Source organism: Poecilia mexicana, unplaced genomic scaffold (assembly GCF_051168715.1).
Source record: "Poecilia mexicana isolate PSO_F unplaced genomic scaffold, ASM5116871v1 scaffold_14, whole genome shotgun sequence".
Lineage (NCBI taxonomy): Eukaryota > Metazoa > Chordata > Actinopteri > Cyprinodontiformes > Poeciliidae > Poecilia > Poecilia mexicana.
In genome coordinates this window covers 24605359-24618004 of record NW_028263383.1, presented here as the reverse complement: position 1 = coordinate 24618004, position 12646 = coordinate 24605359, and the positions used below count along the sequence as shown (strand labels likewise).

The window sequence follows — 12646 nt, the reverse complement described above, 5'->3', positions numbered from 1 at the left end:
GAAAGTTACCTTCCTGCATATATTAATCCATGGCCTCCTGTCCTATGTGTTACAACCACAGGGGTCCAGGGAGAAGCTCTGCAGATCACCCCATTTTCCTTGGTATTTTTGAATACTTACCCAGCCATAGTTTAATTTTAAATCACTAACAGAAACCTGTTCAAAGTTTAAAAATTTGTTCAAAAAGATTAATCTGTATTAAACACTAAAAATAATCATTTTTTCTCAACACTTTCTATAGGATATTTGAATTAGTTTACAGGGATTAAATTTTATTTATATTGTAGGTGAAATGTAGGACTTGCTCCCAGGAGCTGTCTTGCTGTAACTGGAGCACTTCCACAATACCGAGGCATCATCATGCACGGCATGACAGGGACCTTTGCTGTCTGCAACACAGCACTGTTAATAAATCTAATAAATCTAATAATTTTGATTATTTGATTGTTTTCTTACCGAAGTAACTGAAGACCAGCTGTGTTTGAGCTTAGGTCCAAGAAAATAGAAACAAATTGGTAAAAGTGAAGATCGCTTGATGCCATAGTCCAAAGTGAAACTTATGTGGAGCTGCAAAGACTAGGGAGTCTGATGCAGCACGCTGATTGGCCCATTTGAATTCAGGCACAACTTTTAGATGCATCCCTACACCAACAGACCTGAATCCATCCATCCATTTGCTAACAAACTTATCCCTGGTGGGGTCAAGAGGGGTACTGGTGCCTATGTCCAGTAGTCAATGGGCGAGAGGCAGGGTACACCCTGGACAGCGTTTTAACTAAAACTCTGAGGTTTAAGAATCCATGTCAAATGGCGTTTTGACTAAAAATCTTTAAATTCCGTCCTGTCAGGCGACGGGGCCTGGATAATACCCGTGTTAAATGGATGGCGGAGTCCGGCGACGACAAGTATGTTTGTTTGTTTTTTTTTCTTACGGCTAAATTAGGGTTAGAATGTGGGTTTTGATGTCTTCAATGTTTTTAATGTTTTTATCTTTACTTTTCATCTATTTATTAATGTCACGTACTGTTTTTATTTCTTCTTTAATTATGTAAAGCACATTGAAATGCCTTGCTGCTGAAATGTGCTATACAAATAAAATTTGATTGATTGATTGATTGATTGATTGATTGATTGATTGATTGATTGATTGACAGGTCGCCAGTCCATCGCAGGGCAACACAGAGACAGACAGGAGAAACAATCTCACACACACACACACACACACACACACACACACACCTAAGGAGAGTCTGGACTGTACCCAGAGAGTCATTCAGCAGTACCAGCAGTCATTCATCTCTGAATAGGACTAATGACGAGATTCAGATGTTGGACAGGGATGCCTCTGAAAGTTTCAGGATGGTAGTTCTAGAAGACTGGACTTGAGTAGCCCTGATTTATAGGTTACTTATCAGTATTCAGTACTATCCTTTGTCCGTCAAGTTTTTGCAGTTAGTTTGTTTGTTGTTATTTACCTTTGTGTGTAAACAGGACATTTCCCTCAGTTTGTGTTCAAGTTCCTTGTGTTGTTTCTTGAGTGAAAGCCTATAATCTTGACCTCTGTTTGGACCCAACTTATCATATTTGGAAAAATTTTTGTAAGCATATTGAGAATTCTTTTTCAAAAGTTACAGTGTCTCTCTGGCTACTCTGTATAATTCCTGACGTGGTTTGACAGGTATTTTTCCATATATGTAAAATGAACCACAGACAACTTATGTGAATTTTTACCAAGCTTTCATGAAAGGAGAAGACGCAGCGGACCGCTCCAGTGAGCTGCCCACCGCGCGTTCTGATAACTTCCAGTTAGAGCTCGTCTTTTATTTTCAGAGAAGGGAGGGATAGACAGAAGAGACAAGTTATCAGCAAGTTCTACACACGCAAGGTCATCTCGTCTTTTCCCTTGGGAGTGATTTGTCCTAAAGGCGGAGGGCTGTTATCAGTGTGAGAAAGTCTTCAACACAGCAGTAAAAAGTTTTAACACAGACAGTGAGAAGCCAACACTTCTAAACGAAAATCACAATAATCTATAGTAATAAGACTGCTATGGTAAGATCAATAATCTATATACATGTAAGAATGATAACACATAATATTTCCAACAGTGTTGAGAAAGAGTCACCAGGCCTCTGATGACCTCCATCCATTAGTCAGGATGAGTCCTGAGTTAAATAGGACTCACAGACCACACCTGTTAACATTTGTTCCTTAGAACATTCCTCTCACCATACAATCCATTGAGAGGGTTGTATGGTGACTCGTATGAAACCCCATGGTGATATTTTACCACAGTGTAAAAATACAAAGTCTTAGTTTGGTCTAGTTTCTAGTATACATATCTTACTACACTTGAAATAACACAAAACTAAGCTACAACTAAATTACAATTAACTTTTCATCAAGATATAGTTTATTTTAAGTCAATAATTCCTTAATATTGATTAAATTATTCTAGCAGATTATTTAACTTATAACATGTTTTAAGTTAAATAATCTGTCAGTAGAATTAATAGTTTTTTTTAAAATAAATGTTAAGAATTATTGTCTTAAGAAAGCACATTTATCTTGATGAAAAGTTACTTATAAGTTAGTTTCGTCTTATTTCAAGTATTTGGACCAGAAACTAAAAAAAGCAACTTTTAAACATGTAATTGAAGAACTTAAAACCAAAAATTACTCAAATAATTTAATTGTCCACAACTCCTCTAGAATTGTATGAACATCTTTAATTAGCAATGTTTTGCAAGGGTCAGTGACAGCATTATTCAGCAGCACAGAATATTAAGAAAATAAAAATATTCAATTGACCCTAACCTAGCTTTCCCTAATGCTGATACTGTAGGATTTTAAGTGGAGGATTTGGCAGATGTAATGACATTCATATCCCTCTGGTTGAAATTTCAAAAACAGACTTGTAGATTTTTTGGGTAAAGGGCAAACTGCAATCCACATCTCCTTCTCTGAGTAGGTTGATGGAACCTCACTGACCAAGTTCTTTATTGTCTTTGAGGTTCAAACAGTGGCTGATGAGAGATGCCCAATCAGGAGCCGCAATGTTTAAGGCAGTGTTTCTCAATTCCAGTCCTCAGGCCCCCCTGACCTGCATGTTTTAGGTGTTTCCCTTCTACCACACACCTGGTTTGAATCTGTGGGTGATTAACAGGCTTCTTCAGTACTTGATGGTCATGCAATCTTTGAGTCAGCTGTTCTGGAATAGAGGCACATCTAAAACATGCAGAGCATGGGGGGGGGCTGAGGACTGTAATTGAGAAGCACTGGTTTAAGGTATGCTGATTGATACTCTAGAAAAGGCAGAGTTTTAAAACTAACTGTGGCCCCAGATCTTTTTCTCCCTACAGTGGTCTTGGCAAAAAGTCTTCTGCAAGAAAGACATTGAGCATGATTTGTGTGAGTGCATCTACTTACTACTTGTATGAAAATCTTATCTCATTTTTTTGTCCTTAAAAGGGCATTGTTAACTGTGTGTTGTCATAAACAGTATTGATAACTAATTATGTGTCTGTTGTTTGGAAATTTAACTTGCTTCTGTTAGGATCTTGGATTGTTTCAGTTTGATTTTGAGTTTTGTCCTTTTTTTGTGTTCCTTAGTTTTTTTCTATTAGTTCTGCATGTTTCCATTTCCACTTCAGTTCTTCCTTAGTGAGTCTAGTTTATGTCTTGTTTCTAGTTATTCTTTGTCTCTGTAGTTTGCTTATGTTTCTGTAGTTTAGTTGTTCTTTTATGTTTGATTCATTTCCTAGTCCATGTATTCTCCCTTGCTGCCCTGTTCCACTTCCTTTTCCTTCTCTTCAGTCTGCCTCCTTCACTCACAGCTGGAACCCATTAGCAATCAGCCCAATTCCTTTATTCCAACGTTCAACCTCCCAGTACTTGCGCACTTCATCGTCTGTCACTACTTGCTGGTTCGTCACGTCACTTCTCCCGGGTTTCCCTGCTATCTCCTTGTTTCTTCTGGCTGGTTTTTTGAATTATCTTCATTCAATTTTGGCTGTTTCCATTTTTGTAAGCTGTTCCTATTTTTCATTAAATTTATTATGCTTCACTATGTCATGGCAGATTGCCCATTTTATCCCGACTCTTTTTGTGTTCCGTGTCCTTCTGCCTGTCTGCCCACCTCTGCATCACATTAGAACTACTTTTGGCTTCTCGCTACTCTTAGGCAAATGATCCCTGGTATTATATGAACTTCTACTTTCTTATGCCCAATATGTATCACAATATGTTTTATCTTCATGTGTCTTTGTCTTAAAAAGTACCCCTTTCTGCTTCCACTAGAGCGATTCCACACCCTGTCCCCAACTTACTGATTGACATATTTTATTATTTTTTAAATAAAATCATCATTTGAATTACAAAAACTTTAAGCATCACTTTATTTCCGATTTATTACAATCATCTGGTATGTGTAACAATTGATTCCCCACAATAATCAAAAATCATCCTTGTATTTACTACTTCTAGTTTCAACATATCGTTGGGTCATAATCAGCTTTCTATCATCACAATTATAACTTCTAATTAGATACAGAAATAGGGTTTACTTTAAACACAACACATAGGCGCAGCTTCAGTGATTGTATCATGGTCTTATCCAGTTGTTACCTTCAAATATTCTTTTGTATTAATTGTAAAATTTGACTTCTAAAAAGTTTAATCTAATTAACTATCATTTGACAAATAATAAGAAGTCAATTACTTGTATCTATTTATAAGGGGGAAAAACTCATTTGTTATTGGTGTATTACAAAGATCTGATCACTTCTTTTTACAAAATACACTTTGAAGTTGTAAAAATACAGCATGTTTAAAAATGATCAGATTTGTGTTTGACAATGACAATCTCTTAAACTGTGCTCTTTCATTTGTTTTGTGAATTCTCTTCCTCTTCTTCTTCATCCTTGCTGTCACAAAGCCGCTGAGCCACAGCTGCAACCAAGGCAGCACCTTTCCCACTGGCATCGTCTACGACTTTGATGTTGATGTCGCATTCAGGTGAGAGGGTCTTCAGTGCTGTCTCGAGCTTTGTACTAAAACTGAGATGTTTAGAGATTCAACATGGCTGTGTTTTTTAGAGAAACTGACAGACAGAATAAAAGGAAAGTTAAACAACTATGTCATTTATAAATACAGGAAATCTCTCAGCTGAGAGACATTTTAGATGGTTAAGTCTACAGAGGATACTAACTGACTTGCTTTAAGCCTGTAATTGCTACCATTCACAATGTAAAACCCTTATCAAAATAAAAACATACTCACCTTTTTTTCTCACTGTCTGATGTTAAATCAGACCAACCTTATTTTGTTTTAAGTCAGATGGAATTATCTAAATTATTTATATTTGCTAAATGCCACAATATTGAGAGAGAAAAAATATGCCCGATGTATTTGTTAATATCTTAAAAATGAAAAGTAGCAATACATTTCCTCAGTATTTGACAGAATAATCTTTGAACTTTATGACAGTCAAAGGTTTTTGGTTTTCTTCCACTGTCTAAGATAAAACACCAACAGATAACATCTGATACGGAGAAATTAAGTATTACAACATCAGAGCTGAACTGAGCTGTATTAATGGTTTTTACTCAAACAACCAAATTATTATTCCTCAACAGTGCAGGACAACACAATCTGATGATAATTATCATCAGATTAATGTAGGTTATGAGAACTTTCTATAAAACTATTACCTACCATGTTTAAAGTACAGCATAAAAATGCTTCTGCCAGGAGTCACTACAATACCCACTGTTAATAAAAACTAATTTGGACTACATTGTTTACAAATGTGCTGCCTGAGACACTCCCATGTTCAAAAGTTTTCTCAAACACTGCTAATAATTATCTATGTTTAAAAGAAAATTTGATGATTGAAAATTTGATGTGAAATAGATGATGCAACCTTTCATCTGGTCTTTCCTGGTATTGTCCTGTTTCTTAAAGATCCGAGTTTCATACTTTGTCTAGCAACAATAAATCTTTTTAAAACTTTAATTTTGTTTTTTGCTTGTTTTTTTTTTTTAAGAAAACATTACATCACTTTCTGAGCTAAATAATCAAGTACTGGATTTAAAATGACTACAAATGAAAGAAAAGCTTTCAGATACTTTCAAAAAGGCCTGATGAGCTGTTGGTCATCATTTTAAGAGATCAAGATGGATCAAGCATGTTGCCTTGTGCCTTACTTGGGATGTTTTTTGTAGACGCCCCCATCCATTCCCACTGTGATTTTCAGACGAGACAGCCCTCGGTTGGTACGAATACGGTTGGCGATGGTTACCGCGGCGGCACAGAGACGAGCAGAACGTGAGGAGATGGTGTCACACACCATTTTCACCAAACTGGGGTCAGTCGAGTTCACCTTCAAGTCCAGGTCACTCAGAATCTTGTCGGCATTTTCCAGACCATTTTTCTCGCTGTTTCAACAACACACACAAAAATTTAATACCACATCAAAGTTAATAATGAACTTATCTGATTAATGAGGACTCTGACAAATATAATGGACACTTACTCCTCAATCTCAGAAATAAACTGTGTCTCAAATTTATTTTCTTTACACAGATTATCAGACACACTGCCTTCAAACAGCAGCTTCTTCTCCTTCAGCTCCAACAGCACACGCCTAACGATTTCCCCCAAATACTTCCCACTGATCATCTTCTCAACACTGCAAAGACAACATATCATCAGGAAAGGAACAGAAACATCTATCTCAGTTTATGTGATCTGCTACTCTTTCATATTGTAACTTTATGTTCGTCATTGTTCTCAAACTGCAGTACAAGTTGTGATTCTCAAAAGTATTACATTGCAGATTCTTGAGCCTCTCTGCCGTTGACATAACCATTGATAAAAAGTAAAACTGCTTCTATTGCTGTGATGAATGTGCCAGCAGAGAACTTCTCTTGGTTGCAACAACTAAACATGCAGCTTTGGTGTTTCACAAGAAAGTCATCAGGTGATTTTTAAAAAGAGCAGAAAAAATAATCAGTTTGGTTGTTCAAACCTCAGTGTTCAACAATACTGAACTTGCTAAATATTAACAGCTGTTTTGACAGAAAGTGATGAAGAAAAAGACTTTCATTATCAACAGGCTAAGAAAAAACATACTAGATAGACAAAAATCATTAGCAAATATATTTACTTTTATTTGACTTTTATTTTATTTGTAACTTAGACCTACATGTGTTCTCCCGGGTTGTCTGACTCATTGTCCAAATTCTTGTCGAACTCTGTCAGGAACTCCTTAAGCGAGCCGTCATCCCCGAAGCCGCCCCACTCTGTGTTGATGCACAATTGTCCTTCTTCTCCATCCTCAGTCCCCACATTCTTCATCTCCTCCATGTAGCAGGCGTTGGTTCCCGTTCCTGTCGAGGAAGAGGAGTAGCTCTACCCACCACTGACAAAACCTTGCAGTGTCTTACAAAAGTGTTCACACTCTATGAACTATTCATATTATGAAATTATAGCAACAAACTTCACAGTATTTTCAGTATTGGGATGTTATGAGATAATCCAACAAATGTTAAATAGTGGAACATAGGGATACATGCTAGGACAGTTTCTTAGCCAGGAAAGTACTGAAGTAAAAAGGATTTCTACTTCTCTTGTTTCTGGAAGGTGTTTCAGCACTCATCCAAAATGGTCTTTTCAAAATAAATGGTAAGATGTTCAATAAACAAGAGAAGAAATCCACTTGCCTTAGCACTAAGAAAATGACACTTGATTTTCAAATTTAAAAGAAATCTGAAAAGTGCATGTACTGTATATTCAGACTGAAACTCTGAGGCTCCTAAATTAACTTTCATGCAGTTCATTTAAAGTCTCATTTAAAGTTTGATACAAACCATGAAGCAAAGATTTGACCAACAGACACAACTCCAGGTGGAACACTATGAGAGACTGGAAAAGTCCTGAGACTGTGGTAGAAATTCACTGTCCAGCAGAACGATATCCCTAAACATGCAACTATGTCCGATTGAGAACTTTTGGCAAAACTTCCAAATGGATGTTTAAAAATGCTCTCCAGCTAATATGAAGACTGGATAAATAATCTGGATCTCTAAAGTAAGTAGAAACACCCCAAAAGATGCCCAGCTGTAATTAAAATACGTTGTGGTACAAAGTACAGCCACAAAGGGGACTGAAGACAAACACACAAGTCACACTTTTCAGATTTTCATTTATAAAAAATTAAAAACAATTGTGAAACCATGGTTTCACAATTATGCATGCATTCCTTCCATGTTGTTTTGGGAAAATGACTCATGTTTTTATTTATTATTATTATTTCTGTAGTTTTTCTACATTTTTAATGTAATGTTCTTTTTCTTTGGTTTCTGATAGTTTACCCCTTAGATCCACAACGTTTATTGGGGGGACAACCTGAAGGTTTTCTAAATGTTTTATTCAGATGTTTTTGTTTTGTTTTGCTTTTTACCAATAATCATCCCAATCTCGCAGTTCTTGTCCTCACAACTCATCATTGTAGCCACTACATCGTTCACCATGACTATTGGATGAATGTTGAGGCCCTGTATGTGGAAAAAGACATACATTATGTTAAACTGGGGTCTCTCTCATGAGAAGTTTTAAAAAGGTGAGATTCAGAAGAGGATAAAAGCAGCAAACTAATTCTGAAGATCTTCTAAACAAACTGAGGATATTTATAAATTACTGAGCATTATGCACCAACCCCTTTCCTTTCGATGGCCTCTCTCAGTAGCTCTGCTACATCCTTTCCTACCACCCCAGAGCACTTGAAGCCTTTAGCCCACTTTGTCAGGACGCACTGCTCACACAACGACAAAAATGTCAAAAATTATTAGTGGAAAGGGTCTTCCACTGGGAGAATAGTGACAAACCAAAAAGGATTAGCAGTGTGAGACTAAAGACCTTGTAAAGTGATTTGTGATCACAGGGGAATGAGAAGCTGAAACCAAGTGGTAACTTAGGGTGTCCTTTCAAGTTGTGACCCTTAAGGAACTCATTAAGATGGTCCACGATGTAGTCAAACAGCTGAAAGGATACAAGAACACACAAACATGTTGCTTAAGGGCCAATACATACACCACTTGAGTTCTTGAAGTGTGAAATATCCTGCCCAGACAGTTTTGTTTCTTTTTTTTGTTGTCTTGGGAGGAATAGAAACATTAAATGATAAAGCTTTTCTTTTTCAAGCTTAAGATCCAAGGACCAATTTAAATGACTACATACGAAAACATACCCTACAAAAACAAAGAATTTAGTTCTTTCTTTTTTGTACTATATGCTGTTATTGATTTGTTCTTGGAAGAAAAAAAAGATAGTCCTTGTTTGGGATTACCTACAGCTTATTCTTGAGGCACAGAACTTTTTTATAGTGTCCAATAAATATACAAGATGTGTGTCACAGTAAGAGTGGTGTTTTTACACAGTTCTTGAAGAATGAAATATGCTGCTCAGAGAGAACTTTCTTTATTTTTTAAAATATTGTGTGAAAGAATACATTTCACTGTTTCTGAGGAATAATTATTAGTTAAAACACTTCCATGGAGCAGAGACATTGACTGAAAAAAAAAATCTGTTTTGATAAGATAAAAAAACTAAAATATATGGAATTCCCAGCATAACAAAATACAAAAATAATTTAATTTAGAAATCACTTTATTTCATATGCAACTAATCTTTTCTGCTTTGGATCACATTCATTTCTTCTTCCAATCCTATGTTAGGAGCGAAACTTATTGCTGAACATTTACCCTTAGTGACTCATTTTAATCTGTTTTGTTGCAATTTCTATTAAACTGTTTTCTTGTAAGTCTTGGTTTTGTGACTCTATTTGAGTTTTACTTGTGTTTAAAAAGTCAGATGTGGCCATGTAGATTACCTGTGTTCCGGATTCATTCTTTAGCTCTTGAGGTATTAGCGATTCTTTGCTTTTAAGCTCCAGCTTTATCTTCCCATTCATCACCTCGACATAAAATGCCCGTAAGTTTGTTCCACCCATATCCAGAGCCAAGAAGCTTCCATTCTCTGGATGCAGGAAAAAATGTACAGATACGGTTTGGTTTTAAAATATTTCCTATGAATATCAGGGAATTTGATTTCAGTATTTTTAAGGTCTGGATAAGTGCAGAAAAAGAAAATAAGAACATGGAAAGATATTTGCATTTCCAGTCTTGTTTCTCTATAGTTCAATTTCTCAGTATTACGCCCTTCACTCCCCATTCTTCCTTTCTCGTATTCTTCCTTCTTCAATTTAATTTTCCCTTGTCTTTTCTTTCTTTGTAATCTGATTTTTACTACATTGTATTTCTGCGTCCTCTCATCCTTTCTTCCTTCCTTACTTTTTCCATCTTGTACATGGTATATTTTAGTATACTATTAACTAGTAATGAATAAAGTGTTTGGTTTTGTTTGTATTTTTATTCAGCTGTTTTTAAAGTGAAGAATCTGTTAAATTATTTACATGGTGACAACATGTCTTCTGCTAATACAAAACCATTCTGGTTCCTCTATTAACTTAAACAAAATCTACAGATTTTGTAAATTCAATTATTTTATATCTAGTTTCTGGTGAAAATATGGGTAACACTTTATTTGAAAGGAGGTGAATAAGACTGACATGACACTTTCATTAACATAACACCTCCAGAAAGAATGATACAAGAAAGGACTGGAAGCAAGGCAACAAGAAAGATGGAAGAAAGAGGTAGAACACAAGACGGGAAAGACACCAGGACAAAAGGAATGGAAACAGGACATAAAGAAGGAAGGAAAGAAGGAAATAAATGAGGAAAGATGGTAAGGAAGCAAGGCTGGGAGGGAAGGAAGGAAGAAAGGATGAGAGGACGCAGAAATACAATGTAGTAAAAAAATTAATTGATTATACCAGGAAATCATTACTGATATAAATTTGTTATAAAAGTATTACTGATTGCACTTCAAAAATTAGGTAACTTTATGTTATAAAAGGTCAAGTTTAAACAGTAATGATTTCCTGGTTAATGTCAAGTTGTCATAACAAAGACATTTTGAATAATGTTAACTTTGTATTAAAAGTGTCATAATTTACCAAATGACGCTTTATGACAACAGTCATAAATATTCATGAAGACTTATTGATGTTCATGACAGGTGTTATGTCATGTTTATGACAGTGTCATGACAGTCTTATTCACCCCCCTTCAAATAAAGTGTTGCCAAAATATGTTAGTATATCGCAAAACTAACAAGTAACTTTTCAGCACGATATAAGAGCTTATTTTAAGTCAATCCCTTAGTATTGATTTTAAAATTTATCAGTTTTAAGTTAAATAATCTGCCAATGGAACAAGTCATTTTAACTTATAATGTGGGAAAAATGTATTTTTCCATTTACAGATTATTTATTTATAATTGGTACTTTCTCATCAATATTAAGGAACTGTTGGTCATAATTTGAGTTTTCCTGTGTGTTTAGTTTAGGTGTCTGATTGTTCCCAGGTGTTTCTCATTCCCTGATTACCCTCTGTGTATTTTATGTCACCTATATTTCTGTGTCTTTGTCAGTTCTTGTCTAATCTGTCTAGTCTGTTGTCAGGTTTGTCGTTTTGTTTTACCAGTTGCTACCACCTCTGAGCATTTAGGCTTCTGCTCATCTGTGCTGCCTGGGATTTTGGACTTTTGTATTTTTTGTGGATTCATCATTAAATTCATAATTTTCTTCACTTACCTGGGTCTCAACGTCTACCTCACCTCTCTCAACCGCACCTCATGACACTATTGGCTTAAAACTGACTCCTATTTCCTGAAAAGCTAGCTGTATTTTAGTTGTCTTAATTCAAATGTACTATGGTATTTGTGATAGAAACTGGACAAAAAATACATGGTAAGAGTTCGTGAGTTTGAATAAAGCCAAAGTAAAACCAAATGCTTCACTCTGCAAAATTTAATTCAAGAATAATAATAAAAATTAAAAAAAAAAAAAAATATATATATATATATATATATATATATATATATATATATATATATCTCACAGATTTTCTGAAGTTCTGTTAAGTCTTTTTTGCTGCTCTGTAAAATCCTGTAATTTTGTAGCAGTTTCACACATAGATACATGTATTAAATGTTTCAATTTTCTTTAATCATTAAAGACGAATCTCACTTTTTATGCTGCAGTTGACACTTTAAAACAGTCCCTAAAAAATAAAAATAATCCATCATCTAACAAAACCAAACCATCTAATGTGTCAAATCAATTTCTAAAGAAGCAGCAAAGAGGTAAAACTCACCTTTGTGTTCTGCAATGTACTGCTTCAGCTTTAAGGATGTGACTCCCTTTATATAGTATAAGGTGAGTGCTGATGGAGAGGTTTACACCCATTTCCTTTTTTTCACTATGAGAGGCTGATGATGTTGCAATGTTAAGATCCAAATGTCTGATTTCTGAAACTATTGGTGTAGATGTCTTCTACTATTCAAAATCACTTACCAAAAGATGCATGAGTAGAGATTCTCTATTTAAGTGACCTCTGACCTCTTTCTTATTCATCCCAACCATAATTTCTCCTGATTTTGGAACATTGATAAGTTTACCTGTGACCCCTTGAGTTTTTGCGAGTTTTTCGTTTTGGAATTTTTCAATTTAATTTGCATGATG

The 12646-nt window shown here is 35.4% G+C and overlaps 1 protein-coding gene across 1 annotated transcript; it reads right to left on the bottom strand.

The window, feature by feature from the left end:
- Positions 1 to 6199: 6199 nt before the first annotated feature.
- LOC106909426 (hexokinase-4-like) lies at positions 6200 to 9970 on the bottom strand. Its single transcript, XM_088012635.1, has 7 exons — positions 9890 to 9970; positions 8917 to 9039; positions 8717 to 8812; positions 8462 to 8555; positions 7205 to 7388; positions 6533 to 6688; positions 6200 to 6434 (listed from the first exon to the last, which is right to left on the bottom strand). Exons 1-7 carry the CDS (start codon positions 9968 to 9970, stop codon positions 6200 to 6202), a joined length of 969 nt encoding a protein of 322 aa, XP_087868761.1.
- Between the last annotated feature and the right edge of the window lie 2676 nt (positions 9971 to 12646).